At 55.8% G+C, this 16,424-nt stretch overlaps 9 protein-coding genes across 10 annotated transcripts; 3 read left to right on the top strand and 6 right to left on the bottom strand.

Annotated features, from left to right (window-relative positions):
• Nucleotides 1–490: 490 nt before the first annotated feature.
• Nucleotides 491–991, bottom strand: LMH87_010327 (uncharacterized protein; the record flags this gene model as incomplete). Its single annotated transcript, XM_056197470.1, has 3 exons — nucleotides 491–538; nucleotides 594–654; nucleotides 768–991. 3 exons carry the CDS (start codon nucleotides 989–991, stop codon nucleotides 491–493), a joined length of 333 nt encoding a protein of 110 aa, XP_056054516.1.
• A 486-nt stretch (nucleotides 992–1,477) lies between these two features.
• Nucleotides 1,478–2,913, bottom strand: LMH87_010328 (uncharacterized protein; the record flags this gene model as incomplete). The annotated part of the gene is made up of 5 exons (XM_056197471.1): nucleotides 1,478–1,752; nucleotides 1,828–1,966; nucleotides 2,063–2,334; nucleotides 2,417–2,501; nucleotides 2,857–2,913. 5 exons carry the CDS (start codon nucleotides 2,911–2,913, stop codon nucleotides 1,478–1,480), a joined length of 828 nt encoding a protein of 275 aa, XP_056054517.1.
• Nucleotides 2,914–3,353: 440 nt separating this feature from the next.
• On the bottom strand, nucleotides 3,354–4,586 carry LMH87_010329 (uncharacterized protein; the record flags this gene model as incomplete). The annotated part of the gene is made up of 2 exons (XM_056197472.1): nucleotides 3,354–3,704; nucleotides 3,771–4,586. 2 exons carry the CDS (start codon nucleotides 4,584–4,586, stop codon nucleotides 3,354–3,356), a joined length of 1,167 nt encoding a protein of 388 aa, XP_056054518.1.
• Nucleotides 4,587–6,135: 1,549 nt separating this feature from the next.
• LMH87_010330 (uncharacterized protein) lies at nucleotides 6,136–7,497 on the bottom strand (the record flags this gene model as incomplete). 2 transcript variants are annotated; one of them, XM_056197473.1, is made up of 1 exon in its annotated part: nucleotides 6,136–7,497. In XM_056197473.1, the coding sequence occupies one exon, from the start codon at nucleotides 7,495–7,497 to the stop codon at nucleotides 6,136–6,138; it is 1,362 nt and encodes a 453-aa protein (XP_056054520.1). The 2 variants fall into 2 exon arrangements, with proteins under 2 accessions (XP_056054520.1, XP_056054519.1); XM_056197474.1 differs by having other exon boundaries at nucleotides 6,136–6,900.
• Nucleotides 7,498–7,714: 217 nt separating this feature from the next.
• On the bottom strand, nucleotides 7,715–8,056 carry LMH87_010331 (uncharacterized protein; the record flags this gene model as incomplete). The annotated part of the gene is made up of 2 exons (XM_056197475.1): nucleotides 7,715–7,717; nucleotides 7,808–8,056. The coding sequence occupies 2 exons, from the start codon at nucleotides 8,054–8,056 to the stop codon at nucleotides 7,715–7,717; spliced, it is 252 nt and encodes an 83-aa protein (XP_056054521.1).
• Nucleotides 8,057–8,885: 829 nt separating this feature from the next.
• LMH87_010332 (uncharacterized protein) lies at nucleotides 8,886–9,634 on the bottom strand (the record flags this gene model as incomplete). The annotated part of the gene is made up of 2 exons (XM_056197476.1): nucleotides 8,886–9,493; nucleotides 9,547–9,634. 2 exons carry the CDS (start codon nucleotides 9,632–9,634, stop codon nucleotides 8,886–8,888), a joined length of 696 nt encoding a protein of 231 aa, XP_056054522.1.
• Nucleotides 9,635–10,792: 1,158 nt separating this feature from the next.
• LMH87_010333 (uncharacterized protein) lies at nucleotides 10,793–11,051 on the top strand (the record flags this gene model as incomplete). Its single annotated transcript, XM_056197478.1, has 2 exons — nucleotides 10,793–10,930; nucleotides 10,989–11,051. The coding sequence occupies 2 exons, from the start codon at nucleotides 10,793–10,795 to the stop codon at nucleotides 11,049–11,051; spliced, it is 201 nt and encodes a 66-aa protein (XP_056054523.1).
• Nucleotides 11,052–11,512: 461 nt separating this feature from the next.
• LMH87_010334 (uncharacterized protein) lies at nucleotides 11,513–12,454 on the top strand (the record flags this gene model as incomplete). Its single annotated transcript, XM_056197479.1, has 1 exon — nucleotides 11,513–12,454. One exon carries the CDS (start codon nucleotides 11,513–11,515, stop codon nucleotides 12,452–12,454), a length of 942 nt encoding a protein of 313 aa, XP_056054524.1.
• Nucleotides 12,455–14,439: 1,985 nt separating this feature from the next.
• On the top strand, nucleotides 14,440–16,037 carry LMH87_010335 (uncharacterized protein; the record flags this gene model as incomplete). Its single annotated transcript, XM_056197480.1, has 3 exons — nucleotides 14,440–14,636; nucleotides 14,687–15,474; nucleotides 15,523–16,037. 3 exons carry the CDS (start codon nucleotides 14,440–14,442, stop codon nucleotides 16,035–16,037), a joined length of 1,500 nt encoding a protein of 499 aa, XP_056054525.1.
• Nucleotides 16,038–16,424: the final 387 nt, after the last annotated feature.

The following is a 16,424-nucleotide window of genomic DNA, read 5'->3' on the forward strand; positions in this document are numbered from 1 at the left end:
CCGAGACTGGACTGTCCGAGACTGGACTGTCCGCAGAATTACTGCGCCACAAGTACGCATTGAGTAAATGGGATAAACGGGATAAACGGGATAAACGGGATAAACGGGATAAACCAAATAACGAGTAATGGTATGAGAAATATTCATGTGTCGACAGTTCCAAATCTGCTCTGATTACCTTGCAGCATGCTGATAACAAGGAGCCCTGGCTACTCAGTTCTTTGGCTGTCCCAGTCGTATTTGCGACGCTCTGCAAGCTGACCATCTCTCTGCAGTCATGCACTCAAAGCAGACAGGCCCTGCGTGTTCCATTGCCACGAGTCTTTTGTTGAAGAATTCGTGAGCCGTTGAAATTCTAGCGTCTGCTGCTTTGCATTACAGTTGTAAGAGTGGCGGCTGACACACGGAACCAATGAGAAACATCGCAGCTGCAAAGCGTATTAAATGACAATAACGAACTCCATTGTTTACTAAAGAAATGAATACAGATTCAATACCTCCTCGCAGGTGACGCAGCGCCAAGCGTGATAGCTATCGTCTAAGGGTTGAATGTTAGCAAGTGTTGGTCAGTTGAGATTCATTAGGAGACTTACCAGATAGATGTCACACCACCCCAGTACCGACCACCAGCCCCTTCCCTTACCTCCCACAGAACTGCCATCCAAAAAAGACGCTCCGTCGTGCTCTGAGTGTTAGCAGCCCCAGTCTCCTGCCTCCCAGTCCATGCCCCATTGTGCAATTTCAGATGCCGCCGACCCTAAATCTACCAATAGCAATCCGTCGTGTAGGCCTTGCCGGTAAAGGGAATGCCGGCGAGACGACCCGAGAAGTTCGTCTTGGAGGTATGGCAGCCTCCTCCGGGGTAGCCGTAGATGGGAATGGGATAGGTGACGCTGTAGATTGGTGGCGGAGGTGGAGGCGGCGGAGGAGGAGGAGGAGGCACATATGTCCACACAGTTGATGGGACATAATAACCGCCACCACCATACATGATGAAAGGCCGGATGTCGTTGTTGTTGTTGTGTTTTTTTTCTTCGTGCGCGTAAAACTGTGTAGATGGAGAGAGAGAGCAGGCAAGAACTTGGGGGAGTGCAGAGTGCAAAGCTTGGATACAGCATTTGACTTGGCAAAGTAGTGATGCTCGAGGGCGAGACAAGCAGCTTTTGTAGAACAAAATATTGTGCTCTCGAAATGAGAAAGAAGCAGCGAAGAAATACCTCCGTCGTACTTGTACTGCGTTCAGTCACCATTCCAAGCGCCTGGTGTTGGTTGTATAGCAGACACATCATCGTTACACACTAACCATCGATGCACAAAGCGGCCCGAGAGAACCCTAAGCGTCGAGTGTTGTTTTCGTTTCCCATCACTACTACAGTAGTATACAAAAAAGTGTGTGCGCCCCATTCATTCATTAAGCGCCTCATTCTACCCGTCCTCCTTTTATTCTTACACAGACCACGTGCTTTTGTAGGTTCCTTCACCGGGCGCTGCGTTGCTGCTGCTTGCGCAACCGCTCCACAACACCACCCCTCTCCTCGCGCAGCGTCACCCAGAGCCAGAACCAGGCCACCATTTCGATGAACATAAAGGTAAAGATGACGCGGTTCTTCAGCCCGTCCGTCGCGGAGCCGCTGCCTCCAAGGATGGCGGGTCTGCGACTCGAGCCCGGCAAGAACGTGCCAAAGGGACCGCTCGGGCCAAAGACGTAGCTGTAAAAGACGAGGCACATGGAAAACATGAACCTGATGGGTGCTACAGTGAAAAAATGAGATTCGTTAGTCATTTTCTTGGAAGTACGACTTGTCGAGCGACGCGGAGGACGGAAACCTTGAGTGCCCCAATAGTAGAGAGCGCCGAGCTCTTCGGGCATGCCGAGGGAGACGAGGTCGCTCAGGCCCAGCATGGCGAGCACGACACCGAGGAAAGCGAGCGCGGGGGAGGGCGCGTCGAGTCCTCGCGCAGGGGGCTGTGGAACGAGCCACGAAGTTAGCATTTATTCGTCAAAAATGGCTGGTGATACTTGGGGAGTGGGATGGGGCGATGGGGGAAGTTGGGCGCGTACCAGTCCCATGCTGCGCCCGAGAATGTAGACGAGAATCTGATCATCCACGGTGCGCGGGTTGAAGAGCATAAAGTAGGCCATGGTGAGATGGAAGAGGGATATCGAGGTGATGATGGTTTTGCCTGATATGAGCGCCATCTTGTCGGTTTTTTTGTATGTTCGTCTGTAGTCGTTGTCCTTTGTCGCCGATCGTGTCGTGTGTTCTCTGTCGCAAAAGGATATCTGAAGTGGTAGAGCTCTCGTCGTCGTAGGGTGGTTAAGGCGCGGTTGTACTAGTCCGTGGGTCGCGATGTCAGTGCAGCTCGTTGCTGAAGATAGACGCCCGTTCTACGTCCGCTGGGTTGTGTCGAGTACTTGTAAGAGGAGAGAGTCGCGTGTCGCAAAGAAGGAAAAATGAAGGTCGCCCTGGCGTGGCTTTGTTTGGCGGCGCCCCTTGTACCTGTAAATCGGACAAAGCGGGGTGTGTGTGGCAGGCCAGAATTGCAAGGGGGGGGGGCAGTGACGGGATGGAAGAAACAAAGGTGAAAGGGATGGGAAACGAACGAAAATGTCAAAGAAAAAGAGCACGGGGGGCGGGTAAAGATATTGTAGGACGTTTGTAGAATTGTTGTACGGGGGGGAGCTTTGTAAGAGGAGGCTCGCCGCGTAACTTGGGTGACAGGCAGTGCCATGCACGCGCTGTGCGGGAGCTGCAGCAATCAATTAAAGCTCCAGAGCCTAGGTAGTGGCTGTGGCGCTGCTTGCTGGCACTGTGGCGCTCGACGTGGCATAACGGCAACGGGCTCGCAGCTCACCAACCAAGGTGTTTCAGAAATAGCAAATGACTGAATTCTCTTTCGGCAGGATTGCATTTTGACACAGTAATGAAAGACTGAATGACGTTTGTGCAGTATTGCATATGGATACCTAGTTACAAGCTTCTAGGTGCTTCCCTGTCTTCGGCGTCGGGAGAGTTCAGTCGAAGCTGACCTAGTTTCTACGACTTGGATTTCACTGCTGAAAATCTTGCACTAGCCACCTAGTTTACTTGAACCGTACGATAATTATGATTCAAATGATGTATCCACTGAGATAAAATGCAATAAACTGACCCATATCGTGAAAACGATGGGATGTGATGACCAGGTAAGATGCCCAAACCGAGAACCGTTGCCAGCTTGCCTGATCCTATAACAATAAAGAAAAAAGAAAAGCGCCACACCAAAATAAAAGAGACCGTCCTTGTATTAAGCACCACGCCGTCCCAGTTGTCCCAAACCAAGCCCCCCCCCCAAGTCAGGTTCCGACTCAATCAGTACAGAAACTGGCGCAAGTGTGGAAAGTAGTCTGACCACGGCGGGCCAAGGTCCCAGTTGCGCAGGTCCGACGCCAGCATCTCAAACTCGGGGTGCAGCTCAAAGGAGCCGCGCTCCGTCTTGCTCATGAGGCTCTTGCCGGGCGGCAGGTTCAGCCGAAACGACCGCAGGTACAGGTCCACCGAGTGTCGGACGTCGGTGTGCTGGTTGAGGCAGAGGTGGTTGCGGAGGGCGGGGAAGGGTAGGAAGTCGATGCACTTGGGGTGCGGTATCGTGATCTGGGCCTGCGTCGGGCGCATAATGGTCGGGACATCGGCCAGGGACTGTGCTGACGGATAGTAGCGCCACTATTCAAAACGCAGTCATTATTAGCAACTCAATTCCCGGGGCACATTTTGGATTGGCAAACGTACACGCAATAGTCGATAGGATAGGAGAAATATGCCGCACATCGAGTCGACATGCGCAACGTCGTATTGCCGCAGAATCGTCGACAGGATGGCGGAGAGCGGGTTGGACATGTCGGTGTGGTGCAGCAGCATATCCGTCAAGCTCGGGTTGCGCGGGGCCGTGGCAGCGCGCAGGCTCGTCTGGTTGGAGACGTTGCTAAACTCGACGGCCATGATGACGGCGATGCGCTCGGTGCACTGGACGTCGGCGCTGTGCGGCTTGCCGCAGCGGCACTCGACGACGGGCTGCTCGTGGCCGCGGATCTCGGCGAGCAGCGCCTCCATGTCCATCTGCGCCTCGAGCGGTTGCTGTGGGAAGATGTGCTGCGCGTAGAGCCGTTGCGTGATGGGGTCGGCGGCCGGGTCGTAAAAGGCGGCGCCGACCTGCGGCATGCTGGGGGCCGTCGTGGTCAGCGGGGTGGTGGCGTCGTCCGAGGACGAGGCCCAGGGCTCTGTCTTGGGCATGCACACGAGCTGGTCGGAGAGAGCATGCTGGTGCAGCTGGTGATGATGATGGTGATTGTGTTGATGGTGTGATCCGTCGTGGGACGTGGTTGGTGATTGCTCCAGTGCGCCGGCGCCGTGGTTGAGCTGGCGCAGCTGCATCATCAAGTCGCCGATGGTGTCGCGGAGAAAAGAGACATCGCGCTCAATGTTTTCGAGGCGCGTCTTGTTCTCTGCGCGGTTCTCTCGGTGCTTGAGCTTGTCGATGCGGCGCTTCTTGCCGAGCTGTTCCTCGGTGAGGGTGCGCCGGGGCTTGGGCGGAGGTTTCGTGTCCATGGGTGGGTGGTGGTGGTGGTGGCGGCAGTGGCCGTATGGTGACGTAAAAGAAAAGGTGTAACAGAGTAAACCAGCGTTGGATTGATAAAAGCAAGACAGACGAGACCACCAGGTTAATGGAATTATCAATGCAGACGATGTGGTGGTGGTGGCGGCAGTGGCCGTGTGGTGACGTAAAAGAAAAGGTGTAACAGAGGTAAACCAGCTTTGGATTAATAAAAGCAAGACAGGCGGGATCAGCAGGTTAGTGGAATTATCGATGAAGACGATGAAGGAAAAAGAAAAAATGGCGTAGTTAGGGCTAGAAGATGGAAGATGCTTAAAGGGAGGTCCGACAAGGTGCTTGACAGTGAAACGGCGTTTGGCAGCTAGTTTGGGGAGAGATGGGGAGAGGGAGCGAGACCGGTACGGATGCGGAGGCACGGGCGATGATCCTTTTGGGGGCGGGCACGGGCACGGAGAACGGCCTCGGTCGAGAAGACTTCAGAGGACTCGATGCAAACCGGCCGTCGTCGTAAGACAAGACGGGGATCAGCGGAGCGGCATTTACCGCTGGACAGCGTGGCAGAGTGGGCAGCCCAGCGAGTCGGACAGGCAAGCAAGCGCTTGGACAGGTCGTTGGTTGGATTCCTGGGATGAATCGCACGCGGGGTAGCCTGAAACCCTCTTGGCCGTAGGTAGTTACCAGTAAGCTGCTGAAAGAAAGAAGAACGCGGGGGACGATTTCCTTGCAACCAAGCACACTGCATCGGCATGTGGGTGGCTTGGACGCTGGTTGGCCGGAGTGCGAGCAGCAGGCCAAACCGAGGTAGCCCAGCGCCGTGCGTGTTGGTGGACCTCTAGTCACTAACGTGAGTCAGGTAGCTTAACGTTAGTGGGCAGTTCTGCGGTGGCACGGTAGATCGCTGCAAGGGCTGTATCGTGGTAAGTGGCCATCGCTCCGCTAATTTGAAGCCCGGCAGATTTTGGCAGATTTATTGCTTTCTTCATCGGCCGAGATGCGGAGATCAGATGCCCCCCCAGTACACGGAAATTTTCTACACGAAGCATTCGGTCGTCGCCCGAGACGCCATTTGTTCAGACAGACAAACGTATCGCTCGAGGTTTTGACTTTGGCACCGTCCACTCTGCGCTCGGCTCCGAGGTGATGCATCACTTCTCGACTGTCCTTGCTGTTGCCGTCTCCACATGCCAAGCCACACATCGCAAGTAACGCCAACCAGCGCTGGGCGAGTACGTAAAAACTACCCTACAGGGCTGCATGAAACAAACGGAGAGCATTCATTGAAATTAACTCAACCGCCACTTATGAAATGCCGACGCAACATTGCGCGGTCCAAGATTACAATCGAATTAATACTCAATGCCTGCTAGCAAGCCACTGTGCTGTACTCAGGGAGACAGGCACCCTAGGCGACATCGCAGCAGGGCAACGATAAATTACAGCAGCCATTTCCACGATGCAATCGTCGTCGTATTCTTCTGACAAATATCACATTGGTCCGTCTCCGGCCTCGACGGCTATCCCATGCCACACAACACCTAGGCTCTAGATCGGCCCGACATTCTTGCCCAGCAGATCCAGCAGCGTGTCCGCCACCAGCTTCGGCAGCACCTCAAACTGCGACTTGTCCAGCACCCCCGACAGCTGCGTCTTCCTGCTGCACCCCGTCTTTGGCACGCCCTGGCCGCCCTCCATGACCCCTTTCAGCCACGAAAACGCCAGCGGCGCGCCAATCACCGCGTACGCGCCGTGGTTCGACAGCACGTCGCGCACGTACTCGACCGACGCCCCCGCGGCGCAGTACGTGTCCACCAGCTTGTCCGAGTCGGCCACGGGGCTGACCTCGTCCATGGCCGACTTGTACCAGAAGAGCGGAATCGTCGGCGTCGTCTTGCCCACCAGGCTGTTTTCCTCTGTGATGCCCACCAGCACCTCATTCGTCAGCAAAAAGTTGCGGTCGGTAAACATGCCCAGCACGTCCTTGAACAGAAAGGCCGCCGCGTTGGCCGTCAGGCACTGCTTCAGCGGCGAGTAAAAGAGCGCTTTCGACTCGGGCTTGAGCGCCGCGTCGACGAGCGGCCCGGCCGCCGGGTACTGCGACGCCAGGCCCAGCACGCCCGTCGGGATGAAGCCCGCGAGCGGCTGCCCGTTGATGGCCTTGATGACGTTGGCCACGTTGGGCACCGTGCCGCCGACCGCCGCGCCGGCAATCTTGAGCTCCGGCGCGTACGCCGGCTGCAGCTCCGCCGCCCACTGGCTCGCCAGGCTGCCGCCCGAGTACCCCCACATGGTCACCGTGGCGTCGCTCATGATGCCCGTCGACGCCGTCGACGCCAGCGCGGCGCGGATACCGTCGAGCGTCGCGTACCCCGCGAGCTTGTTGGCGAGGTACGACGACTGCGGGCCCTGGAAGTCGGGCACCACGACCACCCACCCCTGCTCCAGCGCGGCCTCGATGAGCAGGAACTCGGCCTGCGAGAGCAGCGTGCCGGCCAGGGCGCCCCGGTCCGAGTCCTCCTGCAGCGCGTACGACGGCGCGCAGTCAATTGACGCGGCGTCGATGGCAATCTGGTACGACAGCAGCTTGCCGAGGTCGGCGTTGTGCGGGACCAGCACCGTCGCCACCGTCGCGATGGCGTTGCCGTGATTATCGCTCGTGCGGTACAGCAGCTGCTGCGTGTAGTTGAGCTTGGCGGGCACGATGCCAAAGGCGGCGACGGCGGCGGGTGGAGCGCGCTGGGAGAGGATGGTGCCCGGCGCCGACTTGGAGAGGTCGCCCTGCGGGAAGTAGAAGGAGTCTTTGCTGGGAAGGGTAGGGGCATCGCCGCGGGCCTGGAGCAGCAGAGACGCGGGCAGGGCGTGCGCGGTGCCGGCGAGGGCCGCGGCTAGAAGGGTAAGGAGACGCATGGGTCTAGGTTGGCTTGCCGCGCGGATCGGGTGAAAGTTGTAGAAATGCTGCGACTGGGATGGCAGAGTGTAAAGGAATCGACCCTGTGCTAAAGTTTTCACAATAGTGGCAAGTCCAGGGATGGGATCATGTTATATAACTACCAGTACATGGTCCTGGACCAATACCCTTCAAGTGGGCCGCGGCGAGACTGGGGCTCATCTCCAAGACGGTCCATTACTGGCGACTAGTTAGCGCTCGCGTAGGCCGGCCGAGAGGCACAGCGTTGCCGGACGAGGCAGTGCGATGCAATTATCCTCGGTAGCTTACTTTCAATAGCGTCTCACAAGATACGAACCCTGACAGTTTTGCTCCGCAGCACCACAGCCTGACAGCGCCCATCATGCTGGGGAACCAGTCAAGATTGTGGAGGATGTGCACGCCATCCGGAGTCAGCGGTGGGGGCGGGCGCACAATTTGTCTTCGACGTCGACCAGTTCTCTGGAGATCATCTCCCTCGCGCGCGTCGACGTCGAACGCCAAATTGGCTGGCCCGGGCTTTGTCTGCCCCGCATCCATCGGCTCCGGCGCGGGAGCCGCCACTCACAGGACCCAGTCCCGCCGCCTATCAATCTCACCCGCTCTGGTCGGTAGTTGACCGCGGGGAAAATTGGTAATTTCTTGCGGCCGCTCGGTCGCCCGGGGCGGTGGAAAGTGTCCGCCAGTCTAACCGAGACGGTGAGTGGTCAAAAGTGTGAGGTGAGATGGCTAGCGTGCTCTTGAGGCTCTGCTGCTGCGTGAGGACCCCTGTAGTGTATCGACGATCCTGCGAGACGGTATTTTATGTTCCCGGCTGAGCAGCTGCGAGGAATACGAAGAGGCAAAACCTCCAGGGAGATCTGCGCATAACGCTCCTGCAATTTGGAACAAGACAATGACCGGCTTTTTTCTGTGTGCACATGTTCGAATGGCAGCTCTGACCATGGCAGCCCGGCATGTGCCTTGCCAACATAAGACATGCCAACGAAGAGGGGAAAGCTCGGTCATTTTTCGGGAGGGTATATTTTACATTCGGAAGAAAGACATGCCAATGTCTCTATTTCTCTGATGAAGCGTCGGGTAGTTTGCCAGTCGTTGTTCTGAAGAAGGCCCCTCACTAATATGCCTGTGCCGGTTGCATAACAAACCCTTGTCAATCTCGCCCTTTCTAACCCCCCCCTAAAGTTGACCAAGTATCATCATCCAAGCAAGATATTCATTCTGTGTTTTTTCTGGATAAACATGCGGCCTGAATAACCAAGAAAAAAACAGATCATTCTGCGGGGGACGGCTCCACGTTGGGCAACAGTCTGACCCCCCGTAGAACACCACCAGCAAAGCCTGCAGTGCGATGAATTCCTTGTCCATTCTATTGAGCATTGAATAACGCTCTGTAATCGGCGTCCCATTTAGCTTCGTACTTTGCTATGGCGTCCTTGGCATGCTGCTGGGCTGCTGCCGCCTCAGCATCGAGCGCCGCCCTCCTTCTGTGAATCTCGGCCATGGTGTCGTGGAGCTCAGCCAGTTGCCAACCAGCAATCCTTGAAAGTGCATTGACATGAGTAGGAAGACTTCCTAAGACACTGTGCAGTTTCCGTAAATATGGCACGATGAGCTCAAACATGCCGTGGCTCAGCGGCCCAACGAGCATTGCGACGGCTGCGACGCCTTGCTTCAGGCGGCCGTAGGACACGGGGCTACGCTCCGCGACTGTCTTTTGCAGAATAAGCATTGATTGAATGTGCGTCTTGTCGAGATCAAAGGCCAGCTGAGTCGAGCCGTCAGGATAGTCGTTGATGGCGTCGAGCCAGGTCGGTAGGCTAGCAGCCTCGGGACAGTCCCAATTTCGCTTTCGGAGGAGATCAGGTAGGTAACTCTGGCCAAGAGCAAAGCAGACTGCCTCGGCTAGGCTTTGGGCGGCGACCATAATATGGTGCTGCACCATGAAAGGAACAGAGATAGGCAATTGAGGATCCGCTGTACCTGTTCGTCAGAATGACTGCCACTTCCATGGCATCGAACCAACTTACACGAAAATGCTCTGATCTCTGGGAACAAGGCTCCGGATATACCCGGTTTCAAAGATTTTCGGCTAGGATATTGGCCCAGCATACGCATGCCAATAATTGTGGTGATGGGGAGTGCGGCTAATCGAGTGGTTCGCTCATATTCGACTTGCCGCAAGGTTTCCTTTATGATTCCGGAGCGGCTGAAGTCACTTCAGGTTGTCAATCGGCTCGATGTACGTGTTTCTAGGACAAAGATTAGGGAGGAGATGTTCGCGCTGATTTTCGTTTTCGATTATAGTGAGTGCAAATCGGTTGAAGTAGTCAACATGACGCAGCGTGGCAGAGACTGCGTCACTCAACCTGGCGCCACACTCAGAACTATCATGTTCCAGTTTCGACATTTTCTTGCTGGTTGAATCTCCGCAGTGTGATGTGTAGGTTGAACAAAGCACGCCTGCGAGAGAATCTAGAGAGGTGGAGGTTATATGGCCACGCGTGAACGGGAAGAATTGCAGGAAACGTTTTCCACTGCGCAGCTAATCAAGGGTGACAGTTCGACCTGCGTTTGCTTGCTCTTCACCCTGTATTCACTGTGCTCATCAGCACTGCCTTGATCAAGAAATTTTCCGGTGATGGCGGATACGAGGTCACTGAAGCTCCAGCTACAAACGACCGCACATCGCTCTTTGGTTTCTTGGTCTCGTGTATGGAGCTCCAGAATGATATGGCCATTCCCGATGCAACAGCCACATACGGCCGAGGTCTATGGCCATAATCACTTGAACGGGAACAGCAGGTTTAAAATAAGCGGCTTTCATATTGTTGGTCAAGTCTGATAGTATCAAGGAGCAAGCATGGTACTATTTTCAGCTTTTGTCTGTCCAAAGGCTCGCATTCCTCTCTGCGATGGGCTCTCCATGTCTCACCTTTGCTGTGACGCCAGGCTTCGACTTCAGCAGAGATGCGTGGCCCCTCTATCACATATACATCCAGTGAGTTGCTAACGCCAGGAGTGGTTAAAAACTAAAAGGACGAAATTTCTTCAGGGCAAAAAGGAAAAAAGTTCAAGCATCAAGCAAGACCGGCGTGGTGGAAGCCTCATAAATAGAAGGTATTACCACGTCCAGGAATGCCAAGTTTGAGACCGTTTTAAGCTCAAGGCTTGGCCGATCCATCGTCGCAAAACATATAAGTAGGCTTCCTTGTCTCTGCCCTCACAATCTTTTCTCTCTACATCCATGTTCCCTGCCCCTACACACTAATAAAAATGAAGCTCATCACCATTGCTGCATCGACCCTCCTCGTGGGCCTTGCGTTGGCCACATCGCCCCCCAAGCCTGATGGCACGGACTGTCCTCACACCGGAAAGCCGCCCGTGAAGGAATGCCCTCTGGGCCAACACCTGGTAAGAGCTTCGAGTTGGACGATGTTTTCCCACAGCGCTGATAGCCATCTTTAATCAGGAGTTTAACGCTTTCAATCCTGGCGGCCCGCCCGTTTGCATTCCTGACGGCGCGGTGCAGTAGCACTGAACCACAACCCTGATCTCGACTTTTTGCTTTTATGAAACTAGAAATCAGATATTCAAGTAGCAGAATATTACAGTTCTTTTATTGGAATTTCTGCTTCACTCTTTTAAAAGCATCTTTATTTTACGCCTACAAGCGAGCTCAATAGACGCTGAGCAGCGACCGCCCGTTCGCCAAGCATGTGCTTGTGGAGAAGCCCAACTCGAATGCGAAAGCTACACCTGAAATCGCTTGCAAAGCAACTGATTTAAAATTCTAAAAGAAGGCACCGATTGCGTAATTTGTTCCTTACTAATAAGAAACGGAGTTGGAGAGTGCTTGCTGCAGCATGCAGGCTAGATTTTACACGTGACAAAGGCCACCGAAATCTCACCAACCACCTAATCGAGCTTCGGAGCCTGTTTCCGATCACAGCCAACCACACACCGAACCAACCAACCAACCAACCACAAAAAAGAATGTCGGAGGCGCAACAACCCCCAAACGGGGTGTCCCCATACAAGATTGACTGGCCCTTCAACGGCTGGCTGGTCCTGATCCTCCTCTTTGCCTACGGCTGCCTCGTCGGCAGCCGCAAGCTGCTCCTCGGCGTGGTGCTCCTCAGCAGCCTAGTCGTCCTGCTCACTGACCGCACCTCGACCTGGCGGCAGACCTTCACCCTCCTCCTCGAGCTCCCGCTCGGCCTCGGCTCTGTGCTCTACTACCTCTCCGCCCCGGCCTCCTTCCGCGTGCGGCACTTCCGCACCTTTACCATCTGCGTCAACCTCGCCGTGTGCCTGTACGTCGGGCTGGGCGTGGTGCTCGTGCCCGCCGAGCGCACCTTTCGCGGGTGGTGCGGCCGGCTCGCGGGCTTCTGGCTGTTTGCGTCGCTCGTCCAGCAGGCGCGGTACAAGGGCTGGCTGCAGACGCTGGTCCCGCACGACCGCGTGCTCGTCTACACGGCCGTCAGCAAGACGTGGATCGTCGCGCACGCCGTGTACCGCTACATCCTGCGCACCATGCCGGCGACGTACGGCGCGGGCCACCGCGAGCGGCTGCTCGACGCGCTGACGCTCGCGCTGACGATGCTGCTGTCGCGCGCGGCGGGCCTGCCGTACGCGCACTGCTTCGTCATGGCCGACGTGCTGGTGGTGCCGGCGGCGGCGGCGTGGTCGGCGCTGGCGACCGCGTGGGACCTGCTGCCGCCTGTCCGGGGCGAGAGCATCGGGTTTGACATTGAGAGGGATCTGTTCCTGGCGGGCCTGCAGCTGTCGGTGGCGCTGGTGGCGGCCGCGGGCATGTTTGATGCGTGGGTGGACAAGTCGGTCGAGGACGAGAAGCGCGAAAAGGCAAAGAATCCGCAGCCGCCACCGCAGCCGCGCAAGGCGGTCGTTACGAGCTATGAGACGTATGAAGTTTAGATCATGGACATGTTTTGCGTATATAGGAGATATGAGATTTGTCCCATATGAAATGAGAAACATGATGCGAACTAGAATTTGGACACTTTAAACAAGTTTTACAACTGCGAAACATTTATGAGCCTAGGATGGTAGATCGTTTACATGGGGAGAGATTCTTCTGATTGCTATAGATGTACAGCCGTACGGCGCAATCGGCGTCACTTGTCTGCGACTGTTAGGGCTATGATGGGTTGCAGATCCCCCAACAGTGTGGCAATCAAGATGGCTGCCACGCCGAGGAATTGCCCGCGCTGCAGAAGGATATCATACGATTAGACTCTCTAGCATGCCAGCCACCACAGGTTTGTCTGGAGGCTTGCGGAGGTGGGGTAGCTTGGTGTTTGACTGCAGTTCTCGCCGTGTCTCGGCGCATGGATGTGGCCGCAGACGTCGAGTTCGGGGCGGGCTGGCGGCCGAGATGCACACAGCCGTAGCCCATGTCAATGTGAGGGCGGAGAAGACTATGCGCGAGGAGAATATCAATATTGGCGGCGGCAAGATTGTCGTTGCGACTGTTCTAGGAGCGAGGTCATTGAAATGCTAAGCTGGTACCGGCCACAACGACCTTATGGGAATAGCTGCGCGGCGAGCCACGGCAAAGCGGCCCACAAGGAACAGACTGCGTGAGGTCGCCAGCGTGGACACTTTCGCTGTCCGGCAAAGGAATACGGTTGTTGTGTGTATCGGAGATGCAAGCGACAGAGAGAGGATCTCAGTCAGTGGATGTGGCGGCAGGAGCCGATGGCAGAGGAACTGAACACCGGTGAGGTTACGGCCGGTAAAATTAGCCGCTGCTAGATCGACTCTTCTTGATCGACGAAATATGGCGCTCAAGTCGGCGGAGATGGCTGGATCAATCGACCTTCTCAGTGTTTGCGCAGCACTAACGTTACTCACTACACCCTACCACAAATGTCTCGGCTGTGGGACAAAGCCAATGATATATTGTATGGCTGCGGAGATCGTTCGAGTATGAGCGCATGTTGTACTGTGCATCATGCAGTGCTACGTCCGGCTGCAAGTTTGATGCAGCCGATCTGTATCGGTTCAACCTCTCGATGGAACCAATAGTGGCGTTTGTAGGAACCTACGATGAAGCCATGATCCCCTCTACCAGTAGGCACTTGGGAATTAGATTAGCTGCCCACCACAGGCCAGCACGCCACCCGGTTTAGCGGCCGTTCCAGCTGCGGAGAGGAACCAATCGCCCCCCGTCAGCACTAACGTGTGCGTGGCTCACCGGCCATCGAATTAGATCATGAGCGCATCATCTTGAAATCGTCATCGACGAGAGCAGAAAAAAAAAGACCAAACGAGCCTGAACGGATTGAAAAAGCCTATACCGCATCAATCGCTGGGCTGCTGCTAGACTTGACCTTGATGCCTGCTTACAGCTTCGCCAATGAGGCGCGTACCTGAGAAACCTCGGGGAGCGGCCTCGGCCGTCCCCCGAAACCTTGCGTGGTACCGGCAGCACTACGAATGAAGCCCCAGAACCCTTGCTTTTTCACGGCAAGTAAATAGTTGTGGGACGCGACATGTTCCGCGCCTTCAGCTTAGTTACTATTCATCTTAGCCTGCTGCATGTCTTGGTCGAGGGTTCTGCTCTCCAGCCGCCACCCTTGCTGGGTGGCTTTTTAAATGTCCCGCCCGCCTTCTCATCTCTTCAGCAAATTTCAATCCGGCTCTCTGCTCGTCATCGCCTCCTCCACCTAGATATCATAGCGCCTCCAAAGCACGCAAGGCACAGTGTGTGGGTGTTGTTGTATAGCTTCAGCCCGTCAGACTGCACACCGACCCGCAGTGTCAGATTTCTAATATCCGCACATCTGACTCTTTACCTCCGCTCGCCTCGCCTCCTCACCCCCTCCTCTCCCTCCGCGCTTCCTGCGCTTCAATTCCCCTGGAGTCGCGGCCTCAATCTCATATTATTCCTGCAAAACATGGCTCCTGCTGCGGATCACGAGACGGCGCCGCTGCTGGCGGATCGCCGCGACCCCGAGGATGCGCTGACCAGCTCGGTCGACACCATCTGCGCCGCCGACTTTGACCCGGATGGCGACAGCGAGAATCCGCTCGAGTGGACGACGCCGTATAAATGGTTCATCGTATTTTTGCTGGCCATGTCTGCCTTTACTGTGTATGTAGTCTTTGCCTTCGGATTGACTCCCATCTGCTGACACGCAACAGCACGTTTTCCTGCGTCTCCGTCGTGCCCGTGGCCCGGCGCATATCCCGCGACCTCGGCGGCAGCCCCAACGACACCTCGTCCGAGGTGCTCCTCGTCACCATTTGGGAGCTTGGCGAGGCCGCCGGCCCGCTGCTCATCGGCTCGCTCTCGGAGCTCTTTGGCCGCTCGCCCGTCGTCAACACGGCCAACGTGCTCTTCGTCGGCGCCCTCGTCCTCGGCGCCCTCGCCCCGACGCTGCGCTTTCTCACCTTTACCCGCGCCCTGACCGGCGCCGCCGTCGCCATCAACGTCCTCGGCCCGGCCATCATTGGCGACATGTTCGTCCCCGAGCAGCGCGGCACCGCCATGAGCATGATCCTCTTCGCGCCGCTCCTCGGCAGCTCGCTCGGCCCCGCGTTCAGCGGCGCCGCCATCGAGACGCTCAGCTGGCGCGTCATCATCTTTGTCAGCGTTGTACTGGCCGCCGTGTGCTACTCCATCTCGTTTGTCTTCTTCCGCGAGACGTACAAGCCCGCCATCCTGCGCCGCCGCGCCGCCAAGCTGCGCGCTGCGAGCCCAGCGTCGGACATGGACAAGCCCGTGACCAAGCACACGTACAGGTCGCTCTGGCTATCCATTGCGCGACCCGTCACTGTGCTTGCCAGCAGCGGCGTGCTCATTGCGATTTCTTTTTACATTGCCATCATGTTTTCGCACTTTTACGTGGCAGCCATTACGATGCCGAGAATTATCGAGGACATTTACCACTTGTCACCAACGGCGGCCGGACTTTCTTTCTTTTCTAATGGTAACGATTCCGCTTTCTTACAGCAAGTACCTCGCTAACACGTTGCAGCCCTCGGATCTCTGATCGGCATCATGGTCTGCAAGTCATGGCTGGACAGCATCTATGTCAAGCTTCGTGACAACAACAATGGAGTTGGACTGCCGGAATTCCGTCTGCCAATTGCCATTTTCGGCGCCGTTACCATCGTCCCTGCCGTTGCGCTCTACGGCTGGTGTGCCCAGTATAAATGGAACCTCTACCTCTTCCTTGTCGCCTGCGTCTGGGTCCGCATGTCCCTCATCATGTCCTTTACGCCCCTCACCGCCTACGTCGTCGACGCCTGTGGTCTTTACTCAGCCTCTGCACTGACGGCTGTCATTGTCATCCGCTGTCTTGCTGGGGCTTTCTTGCCACTTGCAATAGACAAGCTTGTCAATCAGTTGGGCTATGGCTGGGGCTTTAGCGTGTATGCGCTGGCCACGCTGGTGGTGGTTTCGGTGCCTGTTGCCCTCTACTACAAGGGCGAAAGTTGGAGAAAGAATAGCGAGTATACAAGGGTGGAGGAGCATGTCGAAGCTGATTAGACAAAACAGAATGTTACGGGGACCTTGTTATAGACATGTACATATAACCTAGAGTCAATACCATTTCGCATATGACCCGCGACCGTGATGAATATACTTTCGCTCTCCATGCGACTCACACCAGTTTCTTCGAGCGTAATGTTCATGCATTTTATGTAAGCAATGATGTCATGAGCTGTTCGACTGACTACTCTGCTTGTAGCCTCGTCATTTTCTCATGGTTCTCATTCATACCAATTTTCTCAGAATGACAACTCAACAGAAGAACGACACTTACCATCTCCCAGATGCGGCTCCACACATCATAAAAGGCGATGTTAGCGGCACCGATTCTCTCCCTTGGGCTCTGTATTCCATCCAAAGCGCAATCTCCGAGACTAGCCTGAA

The sequence above is a fragment of the Akanthomyces muscarius genome, chromosome 5, assembly GCF_028009165.1.
Source record: "Akanthomyces muscarius strain Ve6 chromosome 5, whole genome shotgun sequence".
Classification (NCBI taxonomy): domain Eukaryota; kingdom Fungi; phylum Ascomycota; class Sordariomycetes; order Hypocreales; family Cordycipitaceae; genus Akanthomyces; species Akanthomyces muscarius.